Here is a 26156-nt window from a genome sequence, read left to right on the forward strand (position 1 = left end):
TACGTATGAAGACTCCTGAAGAGCAGCGGGCATACGAGGCGCGGTAAAATTCTCTTCTCACTGGTCCGTTCTTTGTAGGTGCACGAAGTAGTGGCGCAAGCGAAATCGCAGGCTGTAGAAACGTCTTGGGCTAATAATTAGGTAAAGTGCATGTGCATGTCCCCGCTTGCATAATTTTAACCTAGATCGCAATGGGTAATCGTTCTAGTTATCGTTTACAGGTTCGCAGTCAAACCACCTTCACAGCGTAGATTCGACACCATTTTTTATTTATTTATTTATTTATTTATTTATTTATTTATTTATTTATTTATTTATTTATTTATTTATTTATTTATTTATTTATTTAAATAATTTTGAGACCCCTTGGGAGTTAGCTCTTGCCTTCGCGGACGCGTTGCAACTTGAAGCTGCCAAATAACAAGTTGCGAACACGGCATTTTCACTGTCCTCTCTCAAAGGTGCAATGCAACAGTCTAGTCATCAAAGGTTGTGACGTTTGGACCTTCCGAAAAGTGCCAATGACAAATCAAACGTGTCGACATTAGCGAAGCCTACTGGGAAGAGAATTGAAAAAGACAACAAATAGCTATCTTTTACCTCTTAAAGGCTTAGGAGAACACATCTAAAGAAGCATGCGTTTGATCTTGCAGGTTCACTTCGTTTTACTTGTCGCTTGCCTGCGCACAGACATCGCTAATTCACAGCGACAATTACTGCGATGTAAAATACTAGCCGTGGACTATTCGATTCAAGAGACATGCATGGCTTTTTACAGCCAACGGCATCAACGATCCGTACTGCATATTCTCCTCGTGTACGTTGTTATGATCAACTAAAGTGATGTTCGCACGTCATTACAAAACAAAACTTTTAAAAAGAAAGCGGTGATACATCTAACTCGCCTTGCCACAGTGAAGAAGTCAACATGTGATTCTAGTAGCCCCAAAGTTGTTTCTCAAAAAAAAAAAAACCTGTTGCACTAAGCTTACGGTCTGCTAAGCGCCACAAGCAGGCGTGGAAGACCTTCTTAAGCCATGAATGTGGCCTGTACGATCAAAAAAAAATAAGAACACGTTACTGGCTTCAGCTCACGTAACAGTGAAAACGACAGCCGCTAAAAGCTACAATTTCCGGAACTGATTTTTCAAATCCCCCACTTCTAAACAATGTGCATATAAACGCGCACAGGAAAACAAAGCGCGGCCACTCTTGCCTGTGTGTTGACCCCGCGCATGCAAAAAAAAAAATAAGAGAGAGAAGGTTGACGGCAAGATCCAGCAACGTAGTGTCTGCGCTATTTTAGAGCGGTTGAAACATTCGTCGTAGGAGTTTTTGAACCTGCCGATGCTGCAGGGGTTGCAGATCCGGCCTGGGTGCAAGGTCTCAGAGACCTCGATGGGGTGCTGGGAGATTGGATGCGTTTCTGCTTGCGAGCCGTCGTCTTTTTCGCATATTGCGCAGGTTGTAGAGACGTCTTCATGTGGTTCATGTCTAGCTTTTCCGCGCTTGACCCTTTGATGCACCTCAGAGCTGGCGTCCTACTGATAGATACTGTGTCAGAGTCCTCCGGAAGGTACTGGAACGCCATGGCTGAGGCGAAGGCTAAGGCAGCCATAACGACCAGTTCGATGTTCTCCGTGCCGACGTCATGGAGGGCGGATAGTACAGATGCCACCACAGCGCCTACTCGACCGCACGCAAAGATCCAGCATAGCGCGGCACTGCGCAGCGGTGTTGGAAATAGTTCCGCGGCGTAGCACCAATTCACAGTCAACGCCACGAAAACGCAACCTCTCGCAGCAGCGTAGCATAGCTGGCTAACTAGTGAGGGTGCCAGAGCTACGTCAATGCTGGCGCTCATGAAGAGACCGAACCCGCCCAGCGCCAAAAAATAGGCGGTGACCACCCGCCGCGGAGTGAACCGCCTGATCGCCCATGTCATCAAATAGTAGCATAAAACTTGGATGACCAAAGCGTTCCAGCGTACCCAGGCATCGCCCTTTAGCGCCGATGATTTCAGGACGGTGTAGAAGGCGAATGTTATAGACATGTAGCACACGGTCATGATGAACACGCTGTGTTGGACGTTGACATCGTGGGGCAATGGCGCTTGTGCCTGCAACGCTTCCTGGTTCCTGACTATCTCGTTCTTGATCTTCACTATCATGGCCGCCGTGGTGGGAAGGGAGAAGCCATTGGTCTTCGCGGCCGCTAACATCACGGCTTCGGCTGTCTTTAGGTCGTGCTTGAAGACTAGCCATCGCGGAGACTCCTCGACCAGAAAGAAGGCGCTTGCTACCAGCACAGTCGGCACCAACATGGAAGCTTGCAGCAGACGCCAGCTCATGTGCACTTGCTTTAGCGTGTCGAACAAAAGGTCGGCGAGCGTCAGTCCCGCGCCCGCAGAAACGCTGGAATACAGTACTCTGCGGTCGTCTGGCGACACTTCAACCAGGAGGATGATTGAGATAACGGCGACGGTGCTCACGGCTGCCGAATTGACGAACCGCGTCATCACGTACATTGCATAAGTGTCTGCGAAAGTGATCCCTACGGTTCCGGCCAGCAAGGCGGTGGCGGATGACAGGACGACGAGCTTGCGCCCAATGTGCTCGGCCATGTAAGCCGCCCAAAACATGCCGACCAGAGCGCCTGCGCTGTAGACAGCGTTGGCAACGCCGACTAGGGGGCGCCTGTCGCACACCAAGTTCCAGCGGCTCACTAGGGTCTCGTCCGCTCTCTCCGGGTCGTAGTCCCACTCGAGACACTGGACCTGCACACGCGAGCAGATTTCACGTCACGGCATTATGAAGTCTAACCAGAGCCTATATGCAGGTCACTGCATTGCTGTTCAACATGAACCAGTTTGTTCCATGGAAACGAAAGATCAACCCAAGAGCTGGTGTCATTGCGAAATCCTTCCGATTTTCTTGCAGCGGTGACTATGACATATAGCAGACGCTGTGGCACTGAAGGTAATGTATATTGTAAATTACAATGCTCTAGCACTTGGATGCCTTATCCAAACCGGCTGCCCCTCATTACCATTGTTCAAGGTTCTTTAAAGATGACTAGTGCAGGTGAGGTTGTTTTTTTTCGGCGACCATAAAGACATATTTTGCAATGCTGTTTTTTCCGAACGCGCTTACAGTGGAACACAAAAGAATCTCCGATTTATTCGAAAATCTGTCGCACCATCATCAGGAGCGTTGGGTCTGCCGCTGCCGGCAACAGGCGCACATACGAATATTAATATTAATAATCATCATCATCACCATCATCATCATTACTATCGGTGGCAGCAGCCTATTTTTATTTCCACTTGAGGACGAAATGACCTCCAATTACTCCAGTCTTGCGCTAGCTGATTCCAACTTGCGCCTGCAGATTTCCTTATTTCATCACCCCACCTAATTTTCTGCCGTCCCCGGATGCGCGTCCCTTTTTTTCACACCCGTTCTACTAACTCTAATGGTCCATCTGTTGTCTGCCCTACACAATGCATGGCCAGCCAAGCTACATTTTTGTATCCTAGTGTCCACTAGAATATCGGCTATCACCGTTTGCTCTCTGATCCACAGCGCTCTTTTCCTGTCTGTTAACGTTACGCTTAAGAGTTTTCGTTTCATCGCTCTTTGCATGGTCCTTAACTTGTTCTCGATCTTTTTTGTTAAGCTCAATGTTTGTGTCCCATGTTTTAGCACAGGTAGAATGCAATGATTGTGCACTTTTCCTTTGAACGATAGTGGTAAGCTTCCCGTAAATATTTGGTAATGCCTGCTCTATGTACTCGAACCCATTTTTATTCATCTGTAATTTGTGTTCTCATGATCACGGACCCCTGTGAGTTACTGATAGATAAACGTACTAAATAAACGGTGGTAGCGTGAAGCAGAGGTAGATCACCGAACCTCGAATCTGAAGGTAGCAAGCTCGAACCCTCGTCCAGTCCACTATATTTTTCAGGCTTAAGTGTCGTCTGAGACCGGCAAAATATGCCAAGAGTCAGTGGGGCTATATCCTAGTCGGGGCAACCAAATTAGGAAGGCCCACTAAGCTTCAACAAAGACATTCCCTCACAATAATTGTCCTCCCTAGTGCTATATACTCCAAATAGATCCCCCATCATTCTCACACCTATTATTCATACGTGGACATAAAACCACAAACTGATATGGTTGTAAAAGAAAAAGAAAACTTTTGGGTCGAACCAATCATATGGCCGCAGATTAGCCAGCGAAGCTGACAATCAGAGACCGAGCAACTATGGCCAAACTGAGCGTCCAGAAACATTCTCTTGAATTTCGGATTCACCCCGGTGAAACTCGAACCTCTGCTATGCGCATTCCGGTTCTTACACACCGCGGCGCCTACTACGGCGCACATGCCTGTGTTTTCCTACCACAACTGCCACGTCGTTATATTGATAGCAAACGACAGCAGACGCAGCCGGCAGAAACGGTGGCCAGTGCGGGTGCACACCCACACTGCGCAGGTGCGGCACGCGGTGAAATCACGCGTCCTTTCTTTCTTCTGCGCCGTACTACGGTTCGTTATGTTTTCGTTCACTTTACGGACGTTAGCCAGCCCAGGTACTTCCCCCATACGAAACCTTGCAGCGCCGTCATCTTTATTTGTTCACTATACGGACGTTAGCCGGCCCAGATACCCTCCCTACGTGACCATGCGTAAGGCTCATTTATGCACGTCCGTCAGGTAAAGAGGAAAAACATGTTAAGCTTTACTTTGAAAGTCCTGCGAGTAAGTAATAGAGATTTTACCTTACACATGATCAGTCCCGTTGAATTTAACGACGTGATACCGAGGCTAAACTTCAAATACAATAATACACTCTTGTCTTCATGACGTGAACGCAACGCAAAGCATCCACTAACTTGAATTTTGACCAACTCTCCCAGATGACTATACCATAACATTTGCTTTGTTGTGGAGTTGATAAGGCGGCAGCGTGTCTGCAACGATGCTGAACAAGTCTTTTTCCTAGTGCAGGTTTCGACTACAGCTGTAGCCCCACATGCATCTGCATCAGGCCACTGTCTTTACCAGGCCATCGATTCCTTTGTCTTCCTTGCCGATGGGGACAACAATGCCGCCGGCAGGAACTACTGCAGTTTCATTGAGCAGCCGAGTGCCCAGTGTGCACTAAGCATCGACTTTATCGCCATCTTCCATGTGACGTCATCTGGCCCAGGACATTTAAACCTGCCGCCATCCCCGTGCGTCTTCAGTGGGCAAGGCGGCAGCGTTTCTGCAACGATTCTGAAGAAGCCTGTCTTTTTCTTCGTGCAGGTTAGTTACCTTAGTGGTGCTAAATGTTTTTGAGTAATGATGCTTTTCTTATGCTGCCTTGCCCATGGAAGCTAAAGAGTGCACTTTCTTGTTCTATGTGCTTCTGTATATGTTGCAAACGCGGCGTGACGTAGAACAGAATCCAGGGCCTGATGACGACAAGCAGGTAGGGCAATTACACAGTGTGAAAGAGGAGCGTTTAAGTGATGATGATCTACAACTTCCAGTTCTCGAAGGTCAAAACGAAATTATTCATCGCATGAACGACTTCAGCGCAACACAAACAAGTTTACAGGAATCGTTAGTAGAATACAAGGACAGACTGGATTCTTTATAGGCATCGGTCACGCGAATGACTGGTGTTCATGAGCAAGTGGCATCTGTCGAATCTGAAGTAACGAAGGTAGAGAAAAGTGCAGCATTTATTGCTGGTAAAGTTGACGACCTTGGAAGTCGTATAGCAGGAGAAATAACATTATTATTCACGGTTCGCGAGCCTGCAGACGAAACATTGGCGTCATTTTGTGAGAGTGCCACAAAAATATTTTTCAAGAAACGCTTGAAGTTAATGTAGCTGGTATTGAAAGATGTCACATTATTGGACCGAAACGTCCAAATAGAACAAGACCCATTATCCATTATTTTTATGTTGCTCGATTACAGGGGAAAACTCCTTATTCTAAAAAATCGTGGCAAACTAAAGAAATTCAGATATGTATGTGACAGAACACTACTCGCGAAAAGTACGAAGCATAAGAAAAAAATCGTGGAAGTGTACCAGCGGAAACTGAGAGCGCTATGATCGGGTGAGAGTTGTTCACGACAAGGTATCAGTAAATGAGACTTTGTACGCCTTAGATGAGTCCACTGATGATAAGACTGTCGTGTTAACAATATAAAAACACAATGACTTCCTGATTGTTCTTCACTAAAATTTTTGAATGTAAACTATAAGAGCGTCGTGTGCAAGGGACTTGACTTAGAGCATTATCTTTAATCCACGAACGTCACGTTATCACGCTTACCAAAACGTGGCTCTATGACGGTGTCTTTGACAGGGAATTTATTCCTTCCCATTTTGGTGTACGGAGGCACGATAATACTAAGGGTTGGGGCGTAGCCTTGCTTTTTAGGAAGCGCCTAAAAGATGTACACATTGTTGAGCCGCCTGCAGTCGAGGTCATGTTTTGTAAGTTGTTTTTCGAATGCCAACGTATAATAGTAGGAGTGGTTTACAGACCATCGGGTGAAGGTGTGAAAGTGTTCGAAGAGTTGAAAACGTTTATCGCTTCTATTACGTGGCGTGGCACTACACTGATCTTCTATGGTGATTTCAGTTTGCCTGGCATTGACTGGAGCACCTTCACAGCCGCAAATAACGATGTTGTCAATAATCAAGAACTTATTGACAATGCTTTCTGTTTTGACCTAAGACAACCGGTTCATAAACACACGAACGTACATGGCGAGGTTAAATCTGTTCTTGATCTTGTTTTTGTCCGAAGTAACATCCCAGGAACCATTGAATGTGATGTGGTTGATGGGATATCGGGTCACAAAACGGTATTTCTACAGTTCTCTTCTTTGAAAATGAAAGAAACCTATTAAGTCTACATAATTTCGTTACTTCTCAAAGGCTGATAATGTTTGTGTATTGAAAAGATTAGAACCTTTTTACGACAATTTCTTTTGCAGTGTTGGTACGTGTGATGTCGATTCTCTGTGGTTAAAGTTTAAGAATACAGTTCATGCTTGTATACAACTATTCGTACCACTTAGAAGTAAAAAACTAACATGTCTAATTCTTGGATTACGAGAGACATCATTCACCTAAAAAGAAAAATCAAACGTAAAAAAAAATTCTCGAGAACATGCCATCATAGCACAATTACACAAATTCATATTGCAAGCATGACTCATGAACTTAAGAATAAGCTTCGAGAACAAAAGGACATCTTTTATAATGTCCGGATTAGCCGGATGATTAGAGTCTCCAGTGAACTTTTGGAGATTTATAAAACTCTTCCTGTCTAATAATAATAACTTTACTGTAAACAACGCTTCTACTTCTGGTGCTATTGTAATTGCCAGTGCATTTAACGAACATTTTATATCATTGTTTATAACCAACAATGGAAACTTGCCTCTATATGACAATTTTAAACATCTACCTCCTGTTGAAAACTGGAAGTATCGGAAGCCGAATAACTTAATTTATTTTAAGGTTTCTGCGACAAGAGATCTCCTTGTCCGAATGAGATACCTAACGTATTTTTAAGGCGCTACGCAGAATGGTGTTTTAAATACCTTGTCATAATATTTAATGAATTGCTTTCAAGTGGTGTTTTACCAGGTGACTGGAAAGAGTCAAAAGTAAAGCCTCTACATAAACAAGGTGATAAACATCAGATAACTAACCATAGGCTGATAGCTCTGATTTGTACAAGTTGAAAAGTACTGGGAGACATCCTATACAACCATGTAAGTGAATTCTTGAACGTTAAGATGGTCTTATAGCCGATACAGCATGAGTTCAGGCATGTTTTTTCCACGATCACACAGCTAGTTGAGGTAGTTCATGAATTTGCTTTAGCTACAGATAATCCTTGTCAAGTTGACGCTATGTTTATGGATTTTGCCAAGGCATTTGATAAGTTTTCACACCCAATTACTACTTCTTAAATTATCGTGCACCTTAAAAAACAGCATGATTTCTAATTGTATCCAGTCTTACTTAACATCCAGGTATCAATATGTAATTTTTAACAAGGTCTCTTCAGATTTACTTCCAGATGTCTCAGGTGTTCCCCAAGGTTCTGTGTTAGGCCCGTTGTTGTTCCTTCTATAAATAAATGATATTGTTGATGGACATGATGCTAAAATCAGACTTTACGGGGACGACTGTGCGTTATATCCTGTTAACTCGACTGAGGATCAGCTTCAACTATCCAAAGAACTTCACCAACTGTTTCAGTGCTGCCACACATGGCAAATGCCAGTAGTAGCGTTGTCATCTCTGTAACGAATAAGGTGCGTGTGATATTTGATTACATAATGGATGCAAGCATACTATCACGCGTCATGCAGCATGAATATCTAGGTCTTCATATTTGCAATAATCTGCGTTGTGACAATCACATAACCCAACTCACTAACCAGGCAATGTCGGAGCTGCATTACATGAAATGTTCCCTTCGCAATTCCTCACGAAAAACAAAGCTTACAGCATACAAGGCTCTTATTTTAGCTATTCTTGAGTACGCTAATATTATATGGGACCTTTCTACTTAGGTTCATATCAACAGATTAGAAATATTTCGAAATAAAGCGGTGAGATTTATTTTTAATCGCTATGGCAGAGTATCGGTTTCGGGATTGATGGCAAAAGCTGGTATAGAGCACACCTCGGAGAGAAATAAAATGCTTTATGTTCAAAATAATTAAAGGGCACTTAAAAGTGACACATCTATGTGCATTAATCTACAGGTTGTGCTACTAGAAGGCGCCATAATCTTTCAGTAGTTCCCTTTCAGCCAAAAAAATAATGTGCTTCAGTATTCCTTCATCCCGCGAACGATAATAGAGTAGAATGACTTAGGTTCGCGCGCAGCTGAAACGGAAGACATCAAAAATTTTGAAAAATTTTACCAACTGATCGGTCATTGTACGCGCTCTTTTTTCTTTTTCTTTTTTTCTTTCTTTTTTTAAGTACACATATTGTATATATGTAATCATTTTTCATTTTCTTTTCTGCTCTCTGTTTGAGAGACATGATGTATTCATCGTTTGCTACTCACTCTGCAATGACTCCCACTGGAGTCAGCAGTATTGGTAAATAAATAAATAAATAAATAAATAAATAAATAAATAAATAAATAGGAAAACTACACATGCGATCCGTGTTTCCGTAAGGTTAAAATTCTGCGAAGGACAGAAACCAAAATTGCACGTAGAGTAGTGAGTGTTCCGTAAAAAAGAAATCTAGTTGCACAACTACTAACCAGCTTTCAGACAAACGATTGTGGCCGCATGGATTAATTGTTTCGACTGCAAATGGGATGGTTGGTGTACATACTCGCTGTGTGCGACGAATTAGTTGAAAGTTACCACCTTCCTTGTCACTTATGTCTCCTTGTTCTCCTATCTGATAAATACATCCTTCAGCAGCATAAATGTCCTTCGCTATCTTGTTAGGCTTCGTATCTAGTTGCTCGCAATTTTGTCATAAACTTCAGGGCGCGCACCAACGTTGCCTTTAGGAATGTAATGTTTAAATCACTTTCTGCCATTAGCACTTCTTTATGAACACCTTTGGAATAAACTCGATCAGGCAACCATGACAACAAATACAACTTTACTATATATAGGGACGAATTTTTTTTTATTTGCATTAGAGATCCAATTTGCGAAGTCTCTCAACACCATCGCTGAACATCATTTTATGCATTTTTATTACATCCGTTTATATTGCACGCCTTTCGTTATATTATATTTGGTTTTCAGTCCCCACGAGCCATCAGATAACTTGAAACACCAATGGTTGATGAGAAGTCTAGATATCACGCCACAGCAACGTTCAAACGAACTTAAATAGAGAAATAAATTCCCAAAGAAATATATGTGCTCTCGTTAGTGTCTAAAGGTTTGGTTTGTCTATCGAAGATTCACGAGAACACACCGTTCCGACATCGATTAGTTTTGCCTACACCTGCGGAACAGGAAGTGTAAAAATGAAGTTACAGGTGCCCAACGTCTTTAGCTGGAGTCCCCAAGTAACACCGACGGACGTCCATCGATAACGGCCCGGCAGGTATGAAAATAGGCTGAGGAGACAAGGCATTCATCGGGCCTTTGCCAGCAAACCATGATTCTACTGTTGAGGAAAGCCTTTTCAAGCGATCACCAATCGCCGTGCATTACGCTTGTCGACACCACCTGACAGCTGTAAATTTCCTTAGTTCATCACGCCACGCATTTCAATGCTGTCCTGTACCTCGTTCCCTTGCCGGTATTGCAAAATTATGTTACTCTGATGCATGACTAGCTAGCCGTTCTGCGTGTCACATGACATGCCGTGCATCATGTCTTTATCCTTACCTCAACAGGAATATAAGCTGAGTTCGTTTTCTTTCGTGTTCATACTTCTTTCTTCGTCTCTCTCGACCTTGCGTACCACTTCCCGTTCTATCGCTTACTGCGCCTTCCTTAGTTTTTTCAAAGTTTCCTAGTTGTCGTCCAAGATTTGAACCAGTGCGTTAGCACTGTTATAAATTATAAACTCTTAAGTTTCAGTTTATTGTAGGCTAATTATAGCATATAAAATACACAGGCGAGGGTGCCAAAATACAAGACGGCAACGGCCTTGAAGTGCGAATTTTACACTTCTATATTTAATCATAACGGCAGCTAGCTTTTAATAATTTCATAATACCTGCGGTATATGCGAGTTAACTCTTTTATACTCTTCTGGTGGTTTTCTTCACATGATCTGGGTCCCTTGTGACTACTATTCGTTCGTAAAATTATTCCTGTCCTGCTTCAAGAGGTCTACTACGAATTACTATTTTCCACTTATTTGCTCGGCTACTGAACATTACCTTACTATTTATCATATTAATCCTTCGACCCAACCACAGAGTTTGCTCGATCAGCCCCTCGATCATTTGTATACCTTGTCCTTCCTAATGTTGCTGAAGAAGGCATTGCCATCTGCTAACAGCCGATTGTTAGTGCCCCTGCAGGAGCGATCTTTATTTGTTGCGGCAGCAAGTCTGCGAGTAGGCTGGGGCACAAGTACAGTAGTAATCTGTTGGTACTGCGCGTGGCAGACATTCCACTTAGCTGTGTGCTTGCCTGCGTAGGATTGACTATCTGGCCACCTATAGCTCTCATGTAATCGTAGTTCGCACTATCATGATACTTGATAGTTCTCACTATCAGTTCTCATGTAACCGTAGAAAATAAACTATGCACTTTATCCACTACGCCCGGCCTGTGGCCTAGAAACGAAGGGGACAGCAAGTTGCCGAGATATTCTCTACTGATCCTTATCCTTAATCATTCCATATTTATCATCTTAAATACATGTTGCAAGATTGTATTGAATAACACTGAAGATATTAGGTCCGCCTGTGTGATACCCTTGATGACCGGTATAAATGAAGTACGAACCGTTTGGGTGCTGTTGGGATCGCCGTGCCTGTCGTAGACGTTGCAGCGGCTGAACCGCCCATCTGGTTCCAGGGGCACGGTGGCGTTCTTCCAGGCGTCCATAGACATGTTGACATCGGCGGGCTTCCGACACCAGTGGTCCACGTCCCCAGCGACGAGCGGGAATGTCAGCGTGTGACAGTGGACGGCTAGCACGCTGACCACGGTGACGAAGGCGATGCCCTTCTGGAACAGGCCGTTGCCGAAGAGGTCGTTGCAGTCAAAGCACTCGCTACTCTTCAGGTCGACGCGTGCTAGCCGTTTTGCAGAGAACAGACCAATCAACAATTCCATGGCCAAGCCCAGATCTTCTTCTTCTTCTTCTTCCACTACTTCTTCTCTACTCATGAATAGGATAGGATAGGATAGCCTTCTACGATGGCGCGTACCCACTGCTGAGGATTGTGCGAGATTTGGGTGGATTTGGGAAGATTTTGTTAATACGAAAATTTGTAAAAGTGTCAGGTTGAAAAGGATGTTTGAAGAATTTAAGAGAATCACCTTGAAACAACTATGAATTTCTCTACGGCTGAGCAAACATCCCTGTGGTAGTTTCAAAGAGAGGAGGCTCCTAGAGAAAAAATATTTAGAATGGAAACATATAAAACAAGTTGCCTGAACGTCGTTGGTTCTGAAATGTTTTCCTTAAAAAAAGGAAAACGACCGCAGAATAAAAAAAAAATGATCTATGGTCTCGTCTTCTGCACAAATTGGGCACACAGGGGAGGGTTTCTGACCAGCCCTGGGACGATAAACGTTTAATACTGGTATGATACATCGTAATCAAGTAAAAATTATTTCAGTTTTTCTTATGTGAAAGAAATTTTTGTGCCAAGGGAATAGGAGGTGTCGATATTCTGAAAAATGTGCTGTCACTGGGTTCATAAAGTCTAGCGCAATTGCATATCTCCTGAATCTAGCGGTTGTTATGTAGGCTATCATTACTTCGTACTATCATTACGTGCGAAGTAATGATAGTACAGGGTCATTAAGGGCCGGTCTCGTGAGACTGCAAGCCATTTCGTTCACGAATTATCCCTTATGCCCACTCACCCAAAGTAACCTAATTAAATTTATATGGGCAGGCACTAGAAAATGAAGTGTACGTAAAAGATTAATACAACTATTTGTTGTGAGCGATGTACATAAAGATAAAGAATTCGTTATTATGTCTACAGTCGATATTGATGAATTTAGCTTGGGTAAGGCTAACACTACAGCTAGAAATCCAGCCAGATATACGGATAAGTAGTCCGGAATCCTGATTCAGAATGACCAGTCTGGGGAAGGAGCGAAAATGACAATTCCAGATTTTCCTCCACGCTGTGAATCGCCTGTTGCAATGACCGCATTTATAGATAAATTGAATAAATGTTCTTGTAATAGTCCATTTAAAATATTGTGAGATAAATTTTGAATTGCTTGGGTAGATGTCATCGTAGATGATTTGTAGACTCTCTCTCTTCACAAACAGGTGGCACCTCCCAAATACGCACATTAAAGGGATTAATCAATGTTTTACAAAGACCACCTGTGGTGCGTGAAACCGGGGCCAGTGTACTCCGAAGAATAATGCAGGCTAGGAAATGAATATGTTTCCCAATCTTCGAATAAAGGTTTCGTACATATTTGAGAATGTTTGCACCGTCCGCATACGAAATTTGCACAATATTCAGGTAACCTGACTTCTTGATGTAATACGTTATTAGCCACAAATTTTGGTAATGCGTATCACGATCGCAGGGCTTCCCGCTCAAGCAGAACAAGGAGGCGTAATTCATAAGCTGGCGCACGAGAAAATATTGCTCGTGAACCGGCCAGAATTTCTTCCTTCGTGTTGTCGTTGTCTTTAACATATGGTACGTATTTTGCTGTTGTTTTGGCCTTCAACATATGGTACGTACCCACCAGGGGAGATTGGTCAAGGTTCGCAATGTAAACATAGTTCCTTGCTTCCCGTTATCTAATGGTCGGTACTACCTATATTTAAATAATAATCATTATAAACTTTTCTTTTTATTTTGAAAAATGATTATGCCAATTTTAGATGAAGCCGCGGGATTACGAAAAGGAAATGCGATCTAATGATAATGAGGAGAGGTCGCTCAATGTGACAGTCTCCCTGTCGCAATTACATATTCATGCACAATCTGGCACACTTGATTTCGTACTCGACCAAGGGTTTTTGCACCAAAAGATATTAAGATATGAAGCACCAAGAGAGGAAGGTCCATAGCGATAACGGTTGCTCTAAGCTGGTATTTCGGAATTATATTTTACACAACAGAGGAGGAAATGGTCCAGTGATTCTATAACGCCACATGGCGCACAATGGTTCAGTTATTCGAACCCACAGCTGCTCATGAACAGATTTAATTGTGAATCCCAGGTGGTCGAAGTTTCCGGAGTCCTCCACTACGGCGTGCCTCACAATCAGAAAGTGGTTTTGGCACGTAAAATTCCACAATTTAGATTTAATTGTGGTATTTGACTTCGCAATAAGGTAATCGAACCTTCGCATTGCCGAGAGAGACGCGACTGGGGAATCCAGGGGAACGATAATGCCCGTAATCCGGTGACGCAAGAAGGAACTACCTCTTCTACCGACGAAGTGTTAATGCACAACTCTGATAGGAACATAACCTCGTTATAATGATTACGGAGCATCAACGTCATGGACAGATCAATGGGGAAGCCGGAAATAAGCGACCGACCACTGATTACTATCTGATGACACAAGTAATTTATAAGTTCAGAAAAATGGTCGTTGACGTGGAAGGATGTAGCAACATAGGGAGTGACCCTAAATGCATAATTTTGAAAATGCTATATGTAGTTGGGAAAGGGAGCAAGGAGCGAAGAATGGCTAGTCCAAATTTCAATGCTAAACAAACAACAAATATCTAGTTACAAGAGTGAAGAAAGAACTTGGCAAATGGCCAAGCAAAGAGTGGGAATATAGTGAGCTTCTAAGCGTAATTACGACAGAAGTACGGAAAGAGAAGCAACATGCTCGATGGGAAGGGAAAAAGAAACCGAAAATCCGGTGGAACAGAGAGATACAAGAAGCGATCACCTAACGACAGAAAGCATCACGAGAGCACAGGCAGGCAAAAAAGCGTAGTTGCCGCATGATGAAGTATACAGAAAATGTTAAATATACCGGAAGAAAAAAAAATGGCTGTGGCTTAGCTAAGGTTAAGCCCAGGATGCGAAGCATACTAGCCTTTATTTTAACGCGACAGCGTTAAGGAGCTCGACGACACAAAGCCGGTGTCGTCGGCGTCGGCTCAGGCGTGCGGCGCTTGCTCAGGCGCACATTTCGTTGTCGCGCCGAACGCTGCGTTGCTCGACGCTCACCGCGTCCTATACGGGGCGCGTAGTCGCTGCGCCGTAGCAAAGCCACCTAGAAACAGTCTCTGTAGCACGCCGCAACCTTCGCTTCTCATTCCAACGAGCAGCTCTGTCTCCAGGAGGCATCTCACCAGCAGAGGCAAGCGCAGCTGCTTATATACCGCCGCGACGCCGTGAGCGACGGCGCGAGTTGGAGCCCCGTTTCTCCTCTGTCGTGACGTCACGGTGTCACGCGGTATTGAAGGCGACACCGCCGCGCCTGAGGAGCTGGGTTGAGCTCTAGTAATATGCTTCGCATAAAAATCTGATTCAAGCAAAGATAAAAGGCGAAAGTGAACGTTATTTGTCGGGAATGCGCGAGAAGAAGAAGGTCGCACCTAGAATATTTTGGAACCACATTAACTTATTAGGCAGCAAGTCTGTAACAATACAGCATATACTCGACGAAGGTAGATACAAACTGGAATGGAACGCGGCAACAATTTACTTTGGACAAATAACAGCCGAATCATTTCAAAGCAAGGACGAGGTGGATATTGCAGAAAAAGAAAGACCACAAACGAGAACCAGACAGAGATGGAGTTAGTGCTGAGAAATTTCAACTGGAATAAAAGCCGAAGGGAAAATTTCTGAGCGCACAGCTTCAGAGTTTGACGAAGTGCCCGTTAGGCTGATTGATGCACTATAGGACCAAAAAGTAAGGGAGCTCTGTTGAAAGCAGTAAAAATAAGCTTACAAGGTTAGCGAATTCCAAAGAATTGGCGAAAAAGTAGATATAATTTAATTTATAAAGGTAAGGGGGAAAAAGATGGGATTTGATCATATAGACCGTTAAACGGTAAAATACAAGTTAGCCATGCAGGCATATAAATTAAATCTGCAAGCATGGGCAAAACATAATGGCATATTGCGATACCTTAAGAATGCCTTCGGGATCGGTAGGTGTCTCGATGATAACTTATTTGTTCTTACCCAGTGTATTGAAATATCCAGAGAAGAAATGAGACCATGATTTGTGGATTTTTCAGACATTACCTGAGCGTATGACAACGTGAAGCGCAACATCTTGTGGGATTTTCTGGAACAAGGCTTAAGCAGCGATTGTATACAGCTTTTGAGGGATATTTACGTAGAAGATACTGTTTGCGTTGAATGGGAAGGGGTGAGGAGCGAGGAGAATGCCCAAAGGACTAAGACAAGGGTGTCATTTATCGCCGTTGTTGTGATGCACATGGTGAGGATGGAGAGGGCGATACACTCTTAAGCAAAATTACACCCTTTGGATCGTATCCTGCCACACAATAATAACCGTCATCTGTCTTGTCCGCATTTCCTTTAACGTGGCGAGCCCGGTACTTCCAAGTCATGAGTGGCAAACACATTATCAACATGACAGAGCATTCTTGACAGGAAAGTAGTGAGTTCAGCGTTTTGAAGAAGGGAAACGCAAGCATGACAGATGACGATTATTGTTGTGTGGCAAATATACACCCCAAAGGGCGTACATTTGTTTAAGAGTGTAGAAGGAAGTAATATCGGGTTTAATTTCTCGTAGAAATAGGCGGGCACAATAGCAGAGCAGCAGCTCCCAGGATTATTTCATGTGGATGGCATTGTGACGCATGCTAACAGTAACAGGCTCATTGATATGCAAGGTCTGGCTAATATCTGTGAAGAGGAATGTCAGAATTTAGGATGGAAATTTAGGTTCCAAAATTCAGGTATTATACTATTAAGTGAAAACAGTGAACAGACAGTCTCAATACAGGGTCAAGAAGTACCTCGTGTAAAAGAATACATATACCCTAGTGTATGGATAAACGAGGGCAGTTGATATATGAAAACACAGGGGAAAAACAATAACAGAAAATTGGAAGAGAAATACGACTATAATGAAACACAGAGCGCTATAAGGATACAATAAGTACGAGGTGATCCGGGATATGTGGAAAGGTGTAGTGTTGTAATGGTTCCATGACTTCCATTTGGAAATCGGATTGTTTGCTTGAAGTCAGGGGTACAATCATGACTCGATGGTAGCCAAAGATCAGTGGGACGCCTCGCATTGGGCACTCACGAGAAGACTACAAATGAAGCTGTGCAGGGCGATATGTGCTGGAAAAGTTTTGAGGAGAGGGAAGCTCACAGTAAAATTGATTTTGAAGAATGTCTTAGGAATGTGAAAGTAAATGTGTTGCGATAGTGTTTGGGTATTTGTACACTAAAACATTGACGCACAGTGGAGGAAGAGAACTAGGAAACATACCACCAAGAAACGAAATCAGGAAAGAAACAATCTATGATAACTCAAAGAGAAGTCTAATTTTCGAAGCGAAATCTGGATGCCTTACAACGCGTAGTTATAGAGTGATATACGCCAATGAAGAAGAAGCACGTGCTTGCGGCGGTAAAGCTAGGGAAACGATGCAACGGTTCGACTGGCCCCCTTCAAGCCCTTGATTTCAGGGCTAACAGGCAGAAAGTAAACATGTCCGCAACAGAGATAAGTAAAAGGCAATCGGTCATTTGCTGGTAGAAAGTATGGAGACCACAAACAACGGATACCCGCCGTGGTTTCTCAGTGGCTATGGTGTTAGGCTGCTGAGCACGAGGTCGCGGGATCGAATCCCGGCCACGGCGGCCGCATTTCGATGGGGGCGAAATGCGAAAACACCCGTGTGCTTAGATTTAGGTGCACGTTAAAGAACCCCAGGTGGTCGTAATTTCCGGAGTCCCCCACTACGGCGTGCCTCATAATCAGAAAGTGGTTTTGGCACGTAAAACCCCATAATTTAATTTTTTAACAAACAACGGAGTTGTATAAAAACAAAGTTCCCAATAACGGTTCAAAAATGTTGATGCTGGGAATTTTCGGTCCGGTAAAAAAAAATGAGATAGGTAAGACATTGGGCAAAATAAAAAACAAAAAGAGCTTGATGGTGCAACTCACCACCCCGTATGAAAGGGGACGCTCATAGCATCCATCCATCCCTTAGCTACCACTGCGATTGCCGGCGCTGCAATCGTTCTTGCGTCGAAAGTAGAATAACGTGACATGACTTCGCCGCGGCGTAAGTGCGCGCGGCGATATTATCTTCTGATTAGGATGGGTTTTTTCTTTTTTTGTGTGTGGTATGTGAACGTCGCCTTTTGTTAAATGACTGTCGTTTACAACATAAAAGATTGTTCAGCACCTTCTAAATGCTTTTTATACGATCATCGCGGAATATATCCAGCTATAGCCGAGATTTGTGCTTCTTTCGGTAGGATTGTTCGCTTGGAATGCAGAGACAAGACCTGATCTATGTAAATGCATTCTGGTGAGAGATCTTTTTGACAACCTTAAGTGGTTGGAGATCACTCCTTGGAATTTCGTTATCAGTAAGCTATCTTGTGGTGAAAGGTTGTCAGACTTCAAGACGGGGCCGAGTTACAGTTGATCATAACGCTTGCCGTAGTAAAAACAAGAAAAAGTATATGACTCGTTTTTATCTTTTTCATCAGCGGCGCAAATAAAGACACAAGCTTGACTACTGATGATACAAACACAAAATTAAACCACGTATATCTTACCGTACAAAACAGAAATACGACCACTCAGCACCTCACTCAGTAGTTTCACGCATCTTTTTGTGTTCTTTTCGAGCATGTTTGCGCCAAAGCAGAAAATTACAGCAAGCTATCAGCTGCGTTCACGTACACTTAGGCGTATGCGAACGAGACACAACAACGCAGAATGACCGGCATCTTATGCAGGGTAATAAACGTTCGCGCTTGTCCCTAAGGCTCTGCATGGCACGGGCAATAAAAGAATATCGGCCAAAGATATTGTTGGGAAGTTAAGTGAGGAAGGTACTTGCAGCACCAAGTAACGCAGATAATGAAACCATCTTTCCAGAAAGTATAGACAGCCAAACATAAGGATCTGACCGATACAACCGGACCTGTGTGCACGTTTTCCGCGAGAAAGTAAAAAAAGAAACAATACGAAAAGGTACCAATAAATTCAGAATATCTGCGACATAATCCACTCACATGTACGAAACAAGGCCGTTGATTCACGAAATATGAATCAACGGCTACGCCAATGGAATAACTGGCTGATTAGTCCAGCCGACTGTAATTCGCTTTTCGTATTTGACAGCTTCACTCTTGTCAATGTAACTCGTTATATTGTACATGTATATGCGAGCTTTAAAACTCACCACCGGGATTTAACGACCATTGAGCTTATGTAGAAGCTGCTTTCTGTTTCTGCAATAGTACGTCTGCAATAGTATTTCACCCACATCGGCACGGCGAAACACCGTGTGTTCTCATACAGCGTGTAAAACCTTCAAATCAAAACAAAGAACAAGTGCTGTTGCCCACGTGTACGACAATCAGCCGAAATTCCGTCGCAGTACAACGAAAAGAAAAATTGGCGGAAACCCTTAGGACTTGCTTGCGTGTGGGAATGCGAACGCATCATAGTACCTTCGGTGACATTCCTTCCGCGCGTTCCTTGTCCGCTATAGCTGTCGCCTGCGTTCTAACTGCGCCTCGATTAAGGCAGGAGGCGATGCTGAGGCCCTATGAAAACGCGCTAAGCGTCTCAACGCGCTCGCTTGCCCGCAAGGAGTTCGTAACTCGAAAGACCACTCGTCGGCGTTCAATTGAACATTGATGCTTTGACAATCACAACTTATAAGAAGTGCTTAGGTTTTCTCGGACTTTTATGCGAAGCATACTAGCCGCACAACCGCGCTCTTCCTTGCTGCGCCGCTGACGGCCGCGTAGCTACCATATGACGTCATAACAGCTGCAAAACGCCTCCTCGGCACGCCAATGGGCGCGCGTCTCCAGCAGAAGCGTGGTGTGTTGTCAGGAACGCCTCCCCGGCGCAATGATGGGTGCGCGTCTCTCGCAGGGGCCAGTCTTTCTCTATGGGCCAGTCCGGTTGTCTGGAACGCTACCCCGCGCTCCCATTCGGAGGCTCAACTCGTGCGCTCGCTTGCGGCCGCGTAGCTACATAGCCGGGTCTCAGCTCGTGCGCTCGCCTGCATGAGTTGTTTCTTCGTCTAGCCGAACCAAATATAGCCAAGCAACAGCAGTTAACCAGGCTAAACAGTGGTTCAACAACTAAAATAAAGGCAAGTATGCTTCGCATCCTGGGCTTAACCTTAGCTAGCCACAGCCATTTTTTCTCTTCTCTTTAATTGCGAGACAGTGAGATTGTGTAGAAGAGTTCAACAACACCTTTTGTGTACCAGGAACATGTGGCGGCGTCGTCGTTATCGAGTGCCGTCCTGGAGACAACCGGCAACGCACTCTACCTACATAGGAGCCCCGAAGCGGCCGTCTCCCCATGGGTATCGGTGACAACGCGCAACTGGACGCTGACGATGAAATACTACAAGGACAGCTGGCAACGTAGCCTGCGTCGCTGTTACATCGCTGCGGACTGCAAAGATTCAAGGAGGTCACGGCGAAGAAGCCGAGCCTATAGCATCTACGCCTTGACACGTCTACCTGCAGGGGCGATACATTCTAGTGATCCATTATGTTTCCCAGCGTTTTCGCCCGTTGTCGTTGGCTCGGACACCGCATCGTTTGCTAGAAAATAAACCCCTGGTCGGCAAGGTGGCTGGGTCTTACCCGAGTGCCCGTGCGCGGTCCAGCATCTCTATGGACGAGATTCCGAGTACTCGCAGCTTACTCCACCACAATGGCTCTGATATACACCGTGCAGCGAGCCACAAGGAAAGTTTGGGAATGGCGAGCGGGAGACGCACAGCGCAGGAGACTCAGCACAGCGTGCCGAGGTAAGCCCCGTGCGGTCCTTTCGATATACTGACTTCAACATGGCGGCATATTTTAGGAAATCGCTTCGAATAGCAACGCTAAATGTACTGTGTACAGGATCCGTCAACTGGACGGCGTCAATGACAAGTAATCCACACCTGCCCCGCCTAACGAAACGAAGGTAAAATTCTTGGGCGCTTCTTGAAATTGCACTTGGGTGAGTTGAGAGTCCCACTTATGCGTAGCACGTCGGCGTGCTCTGTATCTTTATTGCGCTATCTTTGCTTATTGCCGTATAGAGTTAATCCAATACACCATTACCTCATCGCAATTCCATCCAGTTTTCCGTTGTAGGTTAACTGCTGTGTATACTCAGAAAACGTAATGCCCGTTCTTTTTTTTTTTTTTATTACGATAGCAGTTATACGGACGCTCGAGGCGCATTCGTGCCGTCGGCGCCGCCGTTGCCGTTGTGCGTTCTCGCTCGACGGCGCATGCGCGACACGCGCACGGGGCCAGTTGGCGGCGCGTTAGATCGAAAGTGCCGGGGGACGCGCGGTGCGTTTCGCCACAAAAACAACAAATCGAAGGGGACGCATCGTCAGCGCTGCGTTTAATAGCCTCGGTGCCAGGGCCGCTTTGATAGCCAGGGCCGCTTTATACCTTCGACTGCTGGCATGAAAGCGCCATGCGCACACAAGCATTCCTGCTCAGGTGCTGCGTCACTGGGAGGAGTGGAACGGGCCGCAAACGCCAAGCTAACCAGTATTTAACTGGGCGCTGACTAACACAACGATATGTTGTCGATCTCATCTCGTGCATCATCAAGATGCGATGCCTGCCGCACTACTGTCGATGCTCTTCCATGTAGGCCAGCGTTGAGAGACGCCTGGTAGCCGCCACGGCTCTGTTCCTTCTGTCGCGCAGGAGTTTCCTTGCGTAGTACTGCGTTGCGCCGACATGTCGCACCCTTATTTACTCAGAACGAAGTCCGAGTAGTTCAAGATCAACACTAAACCCTAATATCACTGTCAATGCTACGCCCTTCGGGCGACACTGCCAACTTTTTTTTTCCTTTCCCGACTCTTCGCCGCTCGGCGCTTCCAAAGGTGTAGCGCAGAGCGTTAGTGTGTTTCCGTCGTCACTTCTCATGCTCCTCTACTTCTCTTTTTTTTTTCCTTTCTATTTAAGTCTGTGTGGAGTAAACCTTCTCTCTATCTAGATTTTTGGTGATCTGTACAATCCTGAACAATAAAACCAGTAATGGACGAGTCATATGCTAAACGCCTTTCAGATAGAGAGAGAAGAACTTTTAATGAAAAGAAAAGCTGAGAGGTTAACAGGAGGAGCATGTCTCGAGGGGGTAAAGGAGAAAAGGGAAAGACAGGTAAGCAGAAAGATGAGGAGTGATGATGGAAAATACATGTGCCGAGACTTCTGCTGCCCGATCAGTCCAACTTCATCGGTGTCCCTGACAAATGCACGAGAAAGCACAGGATATATACAATCCGCACACACTGTCGATACGTACAGTTCTGCAATAACTGTATATATAAGTACATAGAAAGGTGTATACACATGAAATGACCACATGCATTACAGCTACATATCGCGCAGCTCACAGCAATCAATGGTAGACATCACATATTCAATTCACAGCCACTTATTCAGACTGTCATCATTTTAAAAAATCCAACAGCTTTTGCAGCTCGTAGTAAATTCCCGGCATCTTCCCAGACTCCTGGGACAGTTTCCTCAGAAAGAGGTCGGAAGTCTAGAGAAGAGACAGCCGCTAGGAGTGTGTTCCGCTCAGGCGCATACCGAGCACCAGTGTTGCCATTTTAGGGGTTTCGTCACTAGATTGAGAGACTTCTTTCTCTGTTTAGGAACAAACCTTTCTATTTAGCGACAAGCGACTTTTTTAACGAATGACACGTCAACTTTGACAACATTTTGGTGACCTCAAAGTTATGAAAGTTGCTTCAATAATGGCTTTCTTGAGAGCACTTCAAGAGCTTCAAGAGAGCACATTCAAGAGCTGACCGAGTAGGGGTGCGAAAGTGCCTAATGGATGCTGAAGCTGAATGCTGAAGCAACTATGTTCTGCACTCAGATGGAGAGAGAGAGAGAGAGTTACACAGAGAGAGAGAGAGGTGGAGGAAAGGAAAGAGTTTAATGATATCTGGAGACGTTAACCTAATGACAGACCTAGCATAGTAATCCGAGTGAGAAGGTGGGGGATGCAAGATGGCACCCAGAGATGTCATACGCTGTGGTTAATTTGGACGAAAGAACCAAACTTCACAATGTGCTTGCAAAACGCGTTAGTTGTTTTCTTTTATTCTCTTTGTTGTTTTTTTATCTTTACAAAACTCGTTCGAAACGTGTTCTAACACTGCTGTTGCTGCAGTTTATCTGAATACGTTCGACTGGTGGCAGTTTGCAGGCTCAGCAGTAGATAAGATTACCATTTGTAATAAATTTTACAGTGAGATATAGAATTCAGTATAGAATCCAGCAGGTGAATCATACTATGTGTTAACTGTAAAAAGTAGTACATATCGTAACGGCTGGACTTGTTCCCGCGAAGCACACACGAATCACATATGCATTAATTTCGCTTCTCACAGCCATTGCGCGGAGCTTTCAAGTGGAACAAGAGGAGGCAGCGCAGTATTTGACTGGTATAAATGTCACATAGTTGTTGTTCGTCGTGGTAACAACGTGAATAAGCGCGGGCCACTAAGTTTAGTTCTCCCAGGTAGGAATTCCACAAGAGCACCAGCAAGTGTAAACCGAACCTGGCGTGTCTTTGTTGCTACGAAAATCAGGTTAGTAGTGTTCTTTTGAACGGCGATGTTATTTGTCATCTTACATTCTGAAGCTAAAGAGAAACATTTCGCCCGTTATCATCCGTTGTTTTGCAAGCATATAAAAAAAAGAGTCATCTGCACCCTCCTGGCAAATTTACTGTTCATTCCTCACCTGTGCAGACACTGGACATACGTAAAACGTTTCGGTAGATGGGCTGCGCCACGTTAGCGTACTGCATACTGCTCCAAACTACCTACATTACCATTGCAGCAAATTTAGTAAAAATTTGCTCTGTCTCTGTTTAGCAACACGCTCGAAAGAATAGTCGATAACACTGGTGGGCACACACAGAGCACATGCTCAGTAGTCTCAAGGCTGAAATAGACGTAATAGTCAGGATTACAGATCTCCATATCCAATTTATTTTCATGGATTTCCGTTTATATTTCACACCAAGACTCAGATTCAGTTGACGTAGAAACTTATCCTGGTCTCGTGGAATCCTAAGCGGGAGCTGAAATTATTAACTAAGGAGGAGGAATCCTAACGAGGAGCCCACTGGTTCTCTCAATGGGTAGAGAAGTAGCACGACCTGTCGCTCGGTTATTTACATGGGTTTTCATGTCGAAATGGAGCACTATAGGGATTTGCGAAGGTCTCTGGACGCTCCTTGTCCCCACCACAGCTTTGGTGAAATAGAGTACAGAGAGGGCAGATATTAGAGAGAGGGCAGACAAGAGCTTCCACCTGGTACGTATACCACTAGAATAGCTACACGCGTGCTTCCGACCAGGTGCTCGGTAACTATGGGAGTTCCAAACACCTGGAAGGACACCCACCTATTGGGAAGTCGGAGACATGTTACTGCCAGATTCGTGCGTGCGTGCGTGCGTGCGTTCGCGTGTGCGTGTGTGCGTGTGTGTGTGCTCGCGTGCATGCATGTGTGTAACCCACACCCGCATGCACACGACGCGCACACACGCACGCACACACGCATAACAATTACCGCGCGCGCGCGCGGCAATTTGGCGCAGGCTCCTTTCCCACGCGTATCGCACCTGGAGAAAGCCGAACGCCAAGCCATTGGTTGCCTGGCGGCGGTGGGAATCGAACCCTCAACCTCCTGCAGCCGAGCCGGGTGCTAGGCGATGCATACGGTGACCTGATGATGGGATCTAACCTCAGTCCCTGAGCCCAGCAACCCGTATGCGCCCAAACTCAACCCGTTCTATTCTGAAAGCGCACAGACGAACTTGGCAGGCACGCTCGCCACTCCTGTAGTCCTCAGTATAGCCCGTGCGCGTGATCTGGGGCCCGATCACCACTGAACGACAAACTTTCCACGATGGGTCGCCGTCCACGGCGGCGCTTGCCTTGGCTGTTAGGCCTAACTAGTAATGCTTCGCCCGAGCGTCTGCCACCAATGTCAGGGTTTAGTGCCGCGTAGACGGAAATCGATTCACATAGGCCATACGGCTCTCGGAAGACCGTACGGTTGCTGCGAATAATATACCTCCACCAAATTAATGTTATGTGTAGCTTGAGCCCAACACTATATACAATTTATTTACAGGGAAGCTAACGGAAGGCCAAAATGGCGACGCTATATCAAGCGGAGCCCACGTCATCTTCTTCCTCCTCAGTGCAGCCTCACTGTGGCGGCTGTTCCGTAGCAATATGTTTGATTATTATATTTGAATAATCGAGCAGGTGAAGAATCAGAGTATAGGCAACTTTAAGCAATTTCACCTTTCAGCTATGCGAGGCGACTTGCTACCCAAAACCGAAACTGTCGATTATACATGTTTAAAATTTACCAAATTGAAGAGCATAACAGGCACCAACAATGGAAACATTTGACTAATATCGAGGTGTGGATTAATTTTTCTGAAACAGTAAAATGAAATGAAATAAGATATGCCAATTCTCACTTAAGATGTGGCTTCACGGCAGTAAATATGTAGTTTGGAGGTGCGGTTTCACGGCAGGGCGGCTCTCTCTGCCGTGAAACCATCTTTAGGGCAGAGTTCTCCGGAAATCCGAGTGCCCAGTGGGCGCTGGTCCATCGGGCGCGGGACATATAGCAACAATTAGGAGATCCTGCGGTTACAACAATATACGCATATTCTGTCGTGGTATTATTCGCCATTGTGGTTGACTTTGAGACTGCCACTTCACGATTCTGCTGGGTGCCGGTTCCGGCAGAAAATCCGCAGAAAAAAAAAAGCCTCCCCAACCACAACCACGCAGGCTGCGCGTGACGCAAAGGCGTTACTGAATTAATTGAATTTCTCGAAGTAAAATGAGTCGGAAAATTCGTAAAGTCAGACTTACACGCAACTTGGAGACATGAATGCGTAGGATTGCCCTTTGAATATATGAGAAAATAATTTGATTATACGAGAAAGCATAATTCTGTTACGCGGCAACTCAAACACAAACCCATTTTTTCTTGTTTACGGGAGGCATGAATCATTGACGAGCCACTGCTTGTAACCTCGACTTTACGGGTGTGCGAGTCATTGCTGTGCCCTGCACTGCGCCTGGATCGGCCGACTATTGTTTTCTATCGAACCGCGTGTCGCAGTACATCCGGTGTTGGTGTCAGCGCCAACGGGGCCCGATAATGCTATCGCGTTCCACTCTTAAAGGCGAACCTTAAGCGTCGTCCAAGTTGTTCT

The 26156-nt window shown here is 44.9% G+C and overlaps 2 protein-coding genes across 2 annotated transcripts in view; one reads left to right on the forward strand and one right to left on the reverse strand.

The window, feature by feature from the left end:
- Nucleotides 1–596: 596 nt before the first annotated feature.
- On the reverse strand, nt 597–11900 carry LOC135905520 (solute carrier family 22 member 4-like). Its single transcript, XM_065436460.2, has 2 exons — nt 11485–11900; nt 597–2776 (listed from the first exon to the last, which is right to left on the reverse strand). Exons 1-2 carry the CDS (start codon nt 11869–11871, stop codon nt 1298–1300), a joined length of 1866 nt encoding a protein of 621 aa, XP_065292532.2. The 5' UTR covers nt 11872–11900; the 3' UTR covers nt 597–1297.
- Nucleotides 11901–20137: 8237 nt separating this feature from the next.
- LOC135905518 (PHD and RING finger domain-containing protein 1) overlaps nt 20138–26156 on the forward strand; it is a 107375-nt gene continuing 101356 nt past the window's right edge. Inside the window, exon 1 of the mRNA XM_065436457.2 lies at nt 20138–20681. The gene's annotated coding sequence lies outside the window, so the exon portion shown is untranslated. The remainder of the gene's footprint in view (nt 20682–26156) is intronic.

The sequence above is a fragment of the Dermacentor albipictus genome, chromosome 3, assembly GCF_038994185.2.
Source record: "Dermacentor albipictus isolate Rhodes 1998 colony chromosome 3, USDA_Dalb.pri_finalv2, whole genome shotgun sequence".
Taxonomy (NCBI): Eukaryota; Metazoa; Arthropoda; class Arachnida; order Ixodida; family Ixodidae; genus Dermacentor; species Dermacentor albipictus.